Consider the following 13,229-nt stretch of genomic DNA (forward strand, 5'->3'; position numbering starts at 1 on the left):
GTAAAGGACAAAAGATACCCACTTGTTTGTTTCCCAGTTGAGAGAGCTGACATAAAATAACATAATATGTTTTAAAGAGCTTCTACACATTTTGTGATGATTACATGCTGTCAAGAAATATTATTTCCAAAGTAGGTAGGGCAAGAGGTATTTACCATAATGTAAACAAAAGCTCAGACAAACTGTTGGAAAATCAGTGGTCAAAGTTACTCAAAGACTGCTTATCTTTTGGTATTTATATATATATATATATTTAAATTTATTTATTTTTAGCTGTTGAGAGGGTAACAGGCAGGAAGGCCAGGCAGGGGTCTCCAAATGGAGGAAATAGCCTGCAAGTGTCAGACATTTTTATCTCCCTTAAGCAGCAGGAAAAAACAAACTAGCGATATTTTTTTCCTTCTCTATACAAATTTAAAAGGAGGTTTCCCTTAAAATTCTGTGTTGCCATAAGGACACCTGGTTTCACTTGAAGTTAACCATTGCCTTTTTCTTATGGAAATGTTTATCTTAAGCTATGCTCATGTACTATGCATTTACCCCAAATTCTGTCTTCAAGTCAGTTCTGCCTTTTGGGCTCAGAACCTACTTGATAAACCAGTATGTTATACTCCGATATCGTTCCTCTAATCTATGTAAACGACACTATTTGCAGGAAACCCAGGTTCGATCCCTGGGTCGGGAAGATCCCCTGGAGAAGGAAATGGCAATCCACTCCAGTACTACTGCCTGGAAAATCCCATGGACAGAGGAGCCTGGTAGGCTACAGTCCATGGGGTTGCAAAGAGTTGGACACGACTGAGCGACTTCACTTTCACTGCCCTTCTTCAAGATTCAAGTTAATCCTTTTATGGCCCAAGATGAACCATTTGGGGCCAAGATTATCCCAAAATACATCTTATGGGTGAGGGGCCTGGTGCCATTCTAAGTTTTGAGACATTCCTTTCTTTCATTAACAGACCGCTGGTGACTATATAACATCTAGCTAAAGACTAGCAGGGGGGTACTCTTTCTGCCCCCTTCTGATGCCTATGTCAGAAGCTTTCTCTATCTCCTTTATACTTTAATAAAACTTTGTTACACAAAAGCTCTGAGCAATCAAGCCTCGTCTCGCCCCGGATTGAATTCTTCTCCTCTGGGGGCCAAAAATCCCAGCATCGTAATTCAACAACAACCTTTCACTGTGCTGGGTCTTTGTTGCTGCATGCAGGCTTTCTCTAGTTGCAAAGAGTGGGGGCTACTCTTATTTTTGTGGCTTCTCTGGTTGCAGAGCATTAGATCTATCTAGAACGTGGGCTCCGCAGTTGTGACACACAGGCTTAGCTGCCCCACGGTATGTGGAATCCTCCTGGACCCAGGGTTGAACCTGTGTTCTGTGCATTGGTAGGCAGATTCTTACCACTGGATTACCAGGGAAGGCTTATTTCTTTAAAAGACTATTACACTTTACAGTAAGTATATACTTAGGTAAGCATATATTTATATAAATATACACATACATATACATATGTGTGTGTGTGTATAAAAGTATATACACATTTGCTCTAAATACATAAAACAGAAAGGCTCTGGGGTTAAATGACTTAGATTCTTAATGTCCAGCCTTTGTTATTTTATGACTTTAGACACACTAATTATGTCTTAGCCTCCAGGTGCCTAATTGATATAATGTAGGAGTTAAACTAATAATCTGTATATGTGAGGATTATGATATTAATAGTAATGACTAGGATGGTAAATAGCTGTGCCATGAATTATTTCATACAATCCAATACAAATAGCAATATTTAGAAAAGTTACAAACACAAATCTACATCAAGTGGAAACCAAAACCCAAACAGATTCTATGTAACAGTAACTCTCCTTTGCCAAGGAGGACACTATCTTTTATACTAAATTCTGGACAAGGGGAAAACAACAGATTTCAGAAGGAACATTTGAACTTGCACTTCAAAAACCTATAGGTAATGGAAGGTAACACAGCACTGGCTCAACTTTTTATAGATAATTTTTCATTAACTACAATGTTGTCTTAAGTTTCTGCTGTATAATGACATGATTCAGCTATAAGTATAAATATTAATATATCCCCTCCATCTTGAGCCTCCCTTTCATTCTTGCCCATCATCACAGAGCACTGAGCTGAGCTCCATGTGTTATACAGCAGTTTCCCACTAGCTATGTATTTTACACATAGTTCAACTTTACTTATAGTTAATTTTTAAAGAATAAAATTACTAGATGTTAGGTGGCTCACACAACAATGGCAGTGTTTTATAGTCCATAAAACACAGTTTAGAGGAACACCACTGCATCATCACCAGTGACCAGAAAATGAATTTGAAATGTACACAACCCACTTCAATTGCATTAAGCTGAGGAGTCACTTCATGATGAAAATTACCTCAGCTTCAAGTTAAATTAATCATGTTTCCCTTGAGCCTAATAAATCAAGTTGACAGGTAAAATGTTTAATACAAGTTTCAAAACATTTCTAATCAGTTAAATTATTTATGTTTACTGCCCTGAGATCCCAAGGTACAATAATGATGTGGGTAACTTTCTGAGAGTATTTTAATAGTAAAATACAACTGACATTTGCACAGTATCTTAGCATTCAATTTAAAGAACAAACAAAAATAATTATGTTTAATACTTCTTTTCATCTTTAGAATAAATGTGTGAAGTATAATAAGACAATGCCAGTGTAACTGGTGAGGGATCTGTAATTCATAGATACTTATTAGACACGATATACAGGTAGTCAAGAGTTATAGTCAATAGTTACAAATCTACCATTTGTAGCTTCAAATTCAGTACATTTTCTACTATTCTCATGCTATCCAAGTCTCTTAAGACTAGAAATAGACTAATAGAGTGTTAATATTTTTAAAAGCAGATTAATCTATCTCCAAGGGTAGAGAATCAGAATATTTTTCTTACAAAGAAACAACTCAGATAATATTTAAACAAATCTTGATTTCTTAAACTATTTTATAATGAAAAGTGCAAGTGAAAGCCACTCAGGCATGTCTGACTCTTTATGACCTCATGGACTGTAGCCTGCTAATCTCCTCTGTCCATGTGATTTTTCAGGCAAGAATACTGGAGTGGGTTGCCTTTCCCTTCTCCACGGAATTTTTCTGACCCAGAGATTGAACCTGGGTCTCCTGCACTACAGGCAGATTCTTTACTGTCTGAGCCACTGAGGAAACCCTAATATAACCAATAAAATCTACTTCAAAAAGGCGAAACTTAAAAGATTTGATGAATAAATACATCCTATACATTGTACATTCTTATGATAAGAATCTTGTATATTTCATTTTAGAATCTCTGAACCGTTCCTACTCTTCCAAAATATAAACAGGTCCATGCTATACAGACTTTACTTTGAATCCTATTTAGTAAAATTAATGAAAATGGTACTTACAAAAACTTTATCTCCAACCACATTTTCTAGATTTAACTGTCTTGTGATTTCCTTTAGGGCAATTTTATCATTGATTTGCAGCAGTCCTGAAATAAAACCCATTTAAAAGTAGGTCATAAAAACCAAATAAGTATCTGATACAATGCAGATTATTTTCTAGTCAAGTAAGTTTTTTAATGCTTTTAAAGATTTAACTAGAAAGAAAAAGTCAAAACTTTTGGTTTACATTATTTACTTTTTAAAATTTAATAGTGAAAACATTAAATAGACTCAAAGAACCATCTTCCTTGGAATTAATGTCATTTAAAAAAAGGATAAGAACACATGTACATTCATGGCTGATTCATGTCAATGTATGGCAAAACCACTACAATACTGTAAAGTAATTAGCCTCCAATTAAAATAAATAAATTAAAAAAAATCAATACAAAAAAATGAGACCTTATGTGCTTTTATTAATAATTTTTTAATATTTCTAAAAATATTGTGCATAGTGTGCTAAAGTAAAAGTCTGTTAAACAAAGATTTAGTTTTTAAAATAGAGTTATTAATGCAGATTTTAAATATATGAGTAAATTTAGTCTCATAATGTAAAAAGCTCATATGCTTACATCATTCCAATGGCAAAATGAGAACATACTTACCATTTAAGTGAACTTGTAATATGTTTTCACTCACTCCTTCTTCTTCCATTAGTTCTTTCAAAGCGTGGTTTATTAACTAAATAATATTAAAAAGTTTATGAAATATTTAATAACAAGTAAAAGATGATAAGCCCATATTCTTTTTTAAACTATGAGTAATAGGAACAGAATATTAACAGCTGTCATTGAAAATTAACAATTAAGTTTGCAGATTCTCTACAGACAGAAAGTTCAACTAGAACTTCTAATGTCTGATTTAGTAAGATGTCAGAACCAGGACTGATGCCACATTCTCTCAATCAGCTACCCAAACTTCTGATAAATGTTTAGAAATAACCCTTAAGTTTTCAAAGGAAATACTTCTTTGCAGTAGAAGTCACAGAAAACTACAGGTATTTAAGAACTTTACGTCTCAGTCAGTTCATTATATGTCTACAGTACTGACTCTACAAAATTATTATTGAAATCAGTTAAAAGCTATTGAAAATAAGTACCAGAACAATACTAAATGACTGCAAAATATCTACCCTCAATACATTAATTTCTGTGAAATACTGTGAACTACTTTGCATGTTACCTTGAAATGAAAATCAAAAAAGAAATTCAAAGGGGTAAGCTAAATATGAGATGTTACCTTTGTTAGTTGTTAGGTCAGCAGAGAAAGCCCTTATTAAAGTACCTTAGATCTCACAATAATAAAAATTATTACTACTAGCAATATATTTCAAATATAAAGTGTGTGCATGCTAAGTTGCTTCAGTTGTGTCTGACTCTTTGCAACTCCAAGGACGGTAGCCTGCCAGGCTCCTCTGCCCATGGAATTTTCCAGGCAAGAATACTGAGATGGGTTGCCATTCCGTTCTCCAGGGGATCTTCCCGACTCAGGGACTGAATTCATGTCTCAAGTCTCCTGCACTGGCAGGTAGGTTCTTTACCACTAGCATCATCTGGGAAGCCCAAGATATAATAGTAATTACTACTAAAAATACCCAGAAAGTGTTAAACCATCTTAAACTGTTCAATTATAAAGCTTCACATTTTTATAATTAGTTTTCTATGCCACATACTTAACATTCTTTATATTTTTGATTTGTGACATCTTATCACTCATACTGCACTATCACATATATCTCTTCATATTAGTACTACATATATTTTCTGAAATTTGGAAATAAATAGAATTAAGAAAAAACAAGATTTTAAAAAGGAAGAGTGATGGATTATACTTGCTAATATGAAAACAGAAGCAGAAGGGTACTATCACAAAATATATAGCTCAAGAAATTAGGCTATGTATACAACAAAAGTGGCATCAGACTTAATGAGGACAAAAAAGATTTTGCCACAAAGTCACTGAGACAACTGGTAAACTATTTTGAAAAACAAAATACTACTTGTATTTGCAGTATTTTATCTCTATCTGTCACTGCAATATCTGTGTACAACAACAAAAAAGCAAAATCCCTCATTTCAAATCATCAGGTTTCACAACAGGATATTAAACATATTTAAAGCAGATGGTACTCCACCTCAGATCACAGGTAAACTAAGTCCTTTAAAAATAAAAAAGAAAGACAACCTCAAATGTCAACTGTCATACTATGAGTAAGAGCCCAGCAGAGAAAACTTACATTCTTAGAGAAAACTGTCAGAAGATTAGGTGGTACTTCTCTGTCTTTGGATCAAGTCAGATCCTATCACCAGAGTTAGTCCCCAACTGATACTAACTTGCTTCTCAAAATATAGCCTGTATGGCATTTTCTTAGCAATATGCTATGTTCTTGTACCTACTTCTTGATATTTTACTTACATAGTATTTATATTTCCCTGGCTCTGATTTTATGTTTAAAATCACTTTAGGTTTGATACATTGTTCAAAACCATTTCAAATTATTTGCAGAATTAAACAGGGTCAATAATAATACCTTCATTTTACATATGCAAGGGGAGTTATAGCAGGTTTATAGCCTTTTTTCCACTAAATTTACTTTAACATCAAGTTACTATAAGTTGCATGAATTAGCTCACAACTTTTTCGTTAGGTGTGTGTGTGTGGTCTGAAATGATGATTTAAATATATTAGCAAGCATGTCTTCAAATAATAATTTTAGTTTCACTCTTGATATTGCTAAAATTTACTGTGTAATTAGCTATGTTAACAATCATAAGTCAGATTTTTTTTTCCCCAAGGAGACAATGTCATCTTTTCAATATTTTATACTATATTATATACTAAAAAAATCTTAGTTGGCATTATCAATTTGGATATCCCATTTCCACATTCTTTGTAGCTAAAAATTAATGTTACAGATATACTTGAATAGTTTGCTTTGAACCGCCAGCATCCAGAGGCTTTTATTACTATTCCCAAATACTTTCAGGGACACAATATTCAACAATATGCAACCAGAAGAAACAAACTAGAAGAAACTTTAACTATCTAGCAAGTCTAATTTCTATGTAGAAGAGTATTTTCCAGACTTAAATCTCTCATTTGGAACCATATCTATTTTTAAAATAAAATGTTTGAAATACAACAAACCACAGAATTTGTTATCTTTACCACTTAATTGAAGATTTTCAATTTTTGTATTTTAGTTTGGCTAAGGGTAATATTTTCAATATACCGCAATCTTATTTTTTAAGTTCAAATTTCTGTAATTATACTAATAATATTACTAACGCATGATTATACTAAGCTATGAAGGCAATGGCACTCCACTCCAGTACTCTTGCCCGGACAATCCCATGGATGGAGGAGCCTGGTGGGCTGCAGTCCACGGGGTCACTAAGAGTCGGACACGACTGAGCGACTTCACTTTCACTTTTCACTTTCATGCATTGGAGAAGGAAATGGTAACCCACTCCAGTGTTCTTGCCTGGAGAATCCCAGGGATAGGGGAGCCTTGGTGGGCTGCCGTCTATGGGGTCACACAGAGTCAGACATGACTGAAGTAATTTAGCAGCAGCAGTAGCAGCAGCAGCATGATATATATTATACTAATTATATGATAAAATAATATTCTTATCTAAGAATAACCTATTTTATATCTCAAGACACGCCCACACGCAACAAATCATAAAAGTGAGGAGTTAAACAATGCTTCTCAGCTTTCTGAGCTCTCAATATTGGAGCACAGTAGGAATAAACTAAATTATACCATAATGGAATACCATGTATGGGTTTTTCCATACTTCAGTTAAGTCACATTAGATAAATTACTTCAAAGCACCAGAACGTGGTGTTGTACCCATAGACTTGTAGAATCCTTATTGTAAACAATGGACTTTAATTAGCAATGTTTCAATATAGCTTCATTAATTTTAACAAATGTACTACAGTAAGGCAAGATGTTAACGACAGGGAAATCTGCCAGGGTGAGTGTGTGTATGAGCATGTATCTGTGAGAGATTACGTGGGAACTCTGTACTATCTGCTTACTTTTTCTTTAACAAATATATCTATTTTAGTCAATTTACTAATGAAATGGAGTATACAAGTTTAATTTGTATTTACTTATACATTTTGTAAGCGTTCACTAGCTCTATTTCCTTTTTTGTAAACTTTCTGTATGCCTTAAGAGACAAACTTCCAAGATGAAAGTTCAGAATAAATTAAGTCATTAGCTGCTCAAATTATACTTCTGGCTTGACACTTTGATGCATGAATCACTGAGATTCAACTTCTCTGTTGTAGGTCATTTTACTTCAAGATGCACAGTGTATGATGGAATAACAGGTCTAATGTACTGATTTCTTAGATCTCATTTTCTCCCATACTGATACCAGAATATCACTATAGAGCTCTTTGAAGAATTAAAGTACCATGTAAAAATGTTCTTCAAACATAGTATATAATGTGTTTTCTAAAAACAATAATTAAAACTGGAAAAAAAGGAAAAACATCCTTTTACTAAAGAAAGACCTAAATTCACATCAAGAGGGTTTGCAGAGTTACGGTTTTTATGACCTACACTTTGATATAACCTGTGAAACTTTCACACTGCTAAGAAACAGCAATTCTACAAGCATCTAGACAAGGAAAAATCACTTATAAACTCAAGTTAGCTGTGGTGGTCATCAGTGAGGTTCACCATACTTCTGGTTAACCCCCCTTTCTAGGTACCTAGTAAAAATGCACTGCCCTGCTCTCTTGAAACTAGGTGTGACCATGTGACTCACTCTGGTCAGGTAAGTGTGAGATGTGCTCTGTAGCACCTCTGGGTAGGAACTTTAAGAGTGTCCCTGATCCATCAGGCTTCCTTTCCTCCACTGGGACATCAGTGGAGGAACATGCTGAGGTAATATCACCATTTCTTGTGAGTGAAGACAGAGAATAGTGCCCTCTTACTGTTACACAATGTGGGGACACAGCAAAAGTAAACAACAAATTTGCGTCAAGACACTGAGATTGAGGGTTGGTATGACTGCGTAATCTAAACTATCCAGTTTGAAAAAGCAGTTTATAAAGGGAAAAGAAAAGCCTGCCCTTGGAATTTTCCCATAAAACACAAATTGAATAAACTATGTGATTTCAAGGGAGGAAAAAAAAATCACGGAAGAGTTTAATTCCAGTCATTTATAAGTGATGTGCAAAATAATTTTTTGATTTAAAATAGTCTTTTTACATTTCCCCATGTTACTCAACTTCCTATCTCTTTTTTATTTATGTGTTCTGAAGGAGTTTAGTGATTTGTTCTGTTAACTAGGTGCTGTATTTTTTTCCCTTGCTTTCAACCAACTTCCCACTCTGTAGTTTTCAAAAACCATAAAAAGATATATAGTGAAAAGAGCCTTAACCTCTGTTCCCATATGCCATTCAACAAATAACCCACTATGTTATTGTTTAATATTTCAGAAAGACATTTGTTGACACTGTTCAGTGGCTAAGTCATGTCTCTCTGTGACCCCATGGACTGCAACACACCATAAAGAAGACATAAGACATAAAAATGGCCAAAAAGCACTTGAAAAGATGTTCAACATCACTAACTATTAGAGAAATGCAAATCAAAACTATGATGGAGTATCACTTCACACTGGTCAGAATGGCCATCATCAATAAAATCAACAAATAATATGTGCTGGAGAAGGTATGGAGAAACAGAACCTTCCTATAGTGTTGATGGGAATGTAAACTGGTACAGTCACTATGGAGAACAGTATAAAGTGAAAGTGAAAGTGAAGTCGCTCAGTCGTGTCTGATTCTTTGTGAATGCATGGACTGTAGCCCACCAGGCTCCTCTATCCATGGGATTCTCCAGGCAATAATACGGGAGTGGGTTGCCATCTCCTTCTCCAGGAAGTCTTTCCGACCCAGGGATCGAACCCAGGTCTCCCACATTGCAGGCAGACGCTTTAACCTCTGAGCCACCAGGGAAGCCCAGAGGTTCCTTAAAAAACTAAAAATAGAATATCATGCCCCAGAAAACCCACTCCTAGGCATTTATTGGGAGAAAACCATCATTTGAAAAGATTCATGCACCTTGATATTCAGCTCAACTGCAGCACTATTTACAACAGCCAGGGCATGGAAGCAACCTAAATGTCCATCAGCAGAGGAGAGGGTAAAGAAGATGTGGTGCATATATATATATGCATTTATACATTTTTAATATATAATATTTACATATTATATAATAATATGTGTTATATTTATACATTATATGATAATATATACACATAAATATATATTTACACACAATGGAATATTCAGTAAGTTCACTCGCTCAGTCACATCTAACTCTTTGTGACCCAATGGACTGCAGCACACCAGGCTTGCCTGTCCATCATCAATTCCCAGAGTTACACAAACTCACGTCCATTGAGTCGGTGATGTCATCTAACCATCTCATCCTCTGTCGTCCCCTTCTCCTCCTGGCTTCAATCTTTCCCAGCATCAGGGTTTTTTCCAATGAGTCAGCTCTTCACATGAGGTGGCCAAAGAATACTTTGGCTGCAAAGAATACTCCAAGCTCAAATAGGAGCTTCAGCTTCAGCATCAGTCCTTCCAATGAATATTCAGGACTGATTTCTTTTAGAATGGACTGGTTGGATCTCCTTGCAGTCCAAGGGACTCTCAAGAGTCTTCTCCAACACCACAGTTCAAAAGCATCAATTCTTCAGTGCTCAGCTTTCTTTACAGTCCCACTCTCACATCCATACATGACTACTGGAAAAACCATAGCCTTGACTAGACAGACCTCTGTTGGCAAAGTAACATCCCTGCTTTTTAATAAGCTGTCTAGGTTGGTCACAGCTTTTCTTAAAAGGAGCAAGGGTCTTTTAATTTCATGGCTGCAGTCACCATCTGCAGTGATTTTGGAGCCCAGAAAAATAAAGTCTGTCATGTTTCCATTGTTTTCCCATCCATTTGCTATGAAGTGATAGGACCAAATGCCATGATCTTAGTTTTTTGAATGTTGAGTTTTAAGCCAACTTTTTCACTCTCCTCTTTCTTTTTCATCAAGTGGCTCTTTAGTTCTTCTTTGCTTTCTGCCATAAGGGTGGTGTCATCTGCATCTCTGAGGTTGTTTCTCCCGGCAATCCTGATTCCGGCTTATGTTCATCCAGTCCAGCATTTCTCACGTTGTACTCTGCATATAAGTTAAATTAGCAGGGTGACAATATACAGTCTTGATATACTCCTTTCCCAATTTGGAACCAGTCTGTTGTTCCATGTCCAGTTCTAACTGTTGCTTCTTGACAAGCAGATTTCTCAGGAGGCAGGTCAGATGGTCTGTTATTACCAACTCTTTAAGGATTTTCCACAGTTTGTTGTGATCCACACAGTCAAAGGCTTTGGCATAGTCAACAAAGCAGAAGTAGATGTTTTTCTCGAACTCTCTTACTTTTTTGATGATCCAATGGATGCTGGCAATTTGATCTCTGGTTCCTCTGCCTATTCTGAATCCAGCTTGAACATCTGGAAGTTCATGGTTCACATACTATTGAAGCCTGGCTTGGAGAATTTTGAGTGTTACTTTGCTAACATGAGAGATGAGTGCAATTGTGAGGTAGTCTGAACATTCTTTAGCATTTCCTTTCTTCGAGATTGGAACGAAAACTGAATGGAGTATTACTCAGCCATAAAAAAGAACAAAGTAATGTCATCTGCAGGTACATGAGTGCACCTAGAGATTGTCATATTGAATGAAGTAAGTTAGACACAGACAAATATCATATGATATTACTTATATGTGGAAAATTTTTTTAAAGGGTACAAATGAACTTATTTACAAACCAGAAGTAGTGTCACAGATGTAGAAAACAAACTTGTGGCTACCAGGGGGAAAGGTGGGATGGATAAATTGGTAGACTAGGGTTGACTTATACATAGTACTACCCATAAAACAGGCAACTAGTAAGGACCTACCGTATAGTACAGAGAACTCTACACAATATTTTGAAGTGGCCTATATGGGATAAGAATTTTAAAAGAGTAGACATAAATATATGTATAACCGATTCACTCTGCTGTATATCTGAACCTAAAATATTGTAAATCAATGATACTCCAATAAAAATTTAAATATATACATTTCAGGGAACTTTTGTTTATAGAGAAATCAACAATATGCTTTTTCCCTTTTTTGGACTATATACAAATATTTCTGTATTCTTTTTTACTGCAGTATCACAGTCCATTACACGGATGGATGTATCAAGATTTATTAATCAGTATTCTGAGGGTCATTTATACTGTTTCTCATCTTGCACTGCTAATAAACATTGCTGTAATGAGTAACAATACACATATCATTTCACAAAGATAAATTCCTAGAAATGTTGCTGAGTCAAAAGTAGGCACATTTGTAATATTGGTTAGATTTTGTCTAATTCTAATTTACACCACCAGCAAGAACATCAGTATGTTATCAATTTTATAGATCTTCTTGTTAACCTGATAGAAAAAATTACTGTATTTTTATTTAATTTACCAGATTATGAGTGAAATTAAACATGTTTCTAGGTTTAAAACTGATTTGTATTTAATTTCCTATGACCTTTCTGTGCATATCTTTCCTCAGTTTTTCTACTGTTAATAGAGCTGTTGTTTTAATAATAGTCTCATAGCTCAAAAGTATATTAGTCACATACTTTTCCTATGTAAACTACCATAAATAGCACTGAAGTCAAACACAAAGAAAAATCATAATAAAAAAACTAAGGATAAAGAAATAATGGTTGTATATAAGGACTAAGCCAAAGGACTGCACTAAATTAAACAGAGTCAAAAATAAATACTGTCATAAATGTAATTATAATAAATGAAAAAATTTTTAAAGAAAATAAATTATTTAGATCTAAATCTCCAATTTATGTACTACAAACAATACTGGAAACAGGTGATGACAGTAAAATTCTAAAGTCCTAATTTCCCAATCTTTACATAATGTACAGTCAAACTGTATTGCTTAAAAAATTAAAACATAATTCTAATTCTATTTTACATAGTTTTACTTAAATTAATACATAATACACAATTTTACCTCTATACATAGTAAAAATGCATATTAGTGAGAAATCCAGATTTACTGCATGGAATATAGCAAAAGCAGATTATACAATTACATAGTAATATTTGTAATATAAAAGCCATAACTGGTCTTACACTGAATAAAGAAAATGAAAAGAGAAAACAAGGGTAAAAAAGCAAAAGTTATCTTTTTGAGGTAACTAAAGTAATATAATAAAGATGTAAAGTAGAAGAGAACTCTAGAAGGTATGAATGTATATATTACAAAAACCTGCCTGAGTTAGGGTTACACAACAAACTAAAAGAAAAAAAAATGCTTGATATGATAGCTACCTAATCTACAAATAGAGACAATATCATGCCTACCTTGCAGGGTTAATGTAAAGAATAAATAACAGAAGATAAATAAAAGGTACAAGGAACATGTTTAATAAATGCCAGTTTGCTTTGTCTATTGGCAGTCACAAATTCTTGAAGGACCAAAGACCACAATGGAACAAATAACATTTGAAAATTTATTACTGTGAGGAAAAATAAGGTAAAAAAAGTTCACTCAAATAAACAAGTCTAACTTTATAAAGGCTTTGCATGTATTCTCAGACTTAAAATTAAAAAATAAAATGCTAGTAACACAAGGATGAAAATAATCAAAAACATTTTCAATGTTGTACAT

The 13,229-nt window shown here is 34.4% G+C and overlaps 1 protein-coding gene across 3 annotated transcripts in view; it reads right to left on the reverse strand.

The window, feature by feature from the left end:
- ORC4 (origin recognition complex subunit 4) overlaps window positions 1–13,229 on the reverse strand; it is a 93,564-nt gene that overhangs the window by 30,158 nt on the left and 50,177 nt on the right. For 2 of the 3 annotated variants that reach the window (XM_040229003.1, XM_040229004.1), the window contains exons 5-6: window positions 4,078–4,153; window positions 3,434–3,519 (exon numbers count right to left, since the gene is read on the reverse strand). In XM_040229003.1, coding sequence (XP_040084937.1) covers window positions 3,434–3,519; window positions 4,078–4,153 — 162 coding nt within the window. Of the gene's footprint in view, window positions 1–3,433; window positions 3,520–4,077; window positions 5,025–13,229 lie in introns of all 3 variants that reach the window. The other variant, XM_040229005.1, reaches the window with a different exon arrangement.

Source organism: Oryx dammah, unplaced genomic scaffold (genome assembly GCF_014754425.2).
Source record: "Oryx dammah isolate SB20612 unplaced genomic scaffold, SCBI_Odam_1.1 HiC_scaffold_27, whole genome shotgun sequence".
Lineage (NCBI taxonomy): Eukaryota > Metazoa > Chordata > Mammalia > Artiodactyla > Bovidae > Oryx > Oryx dammah.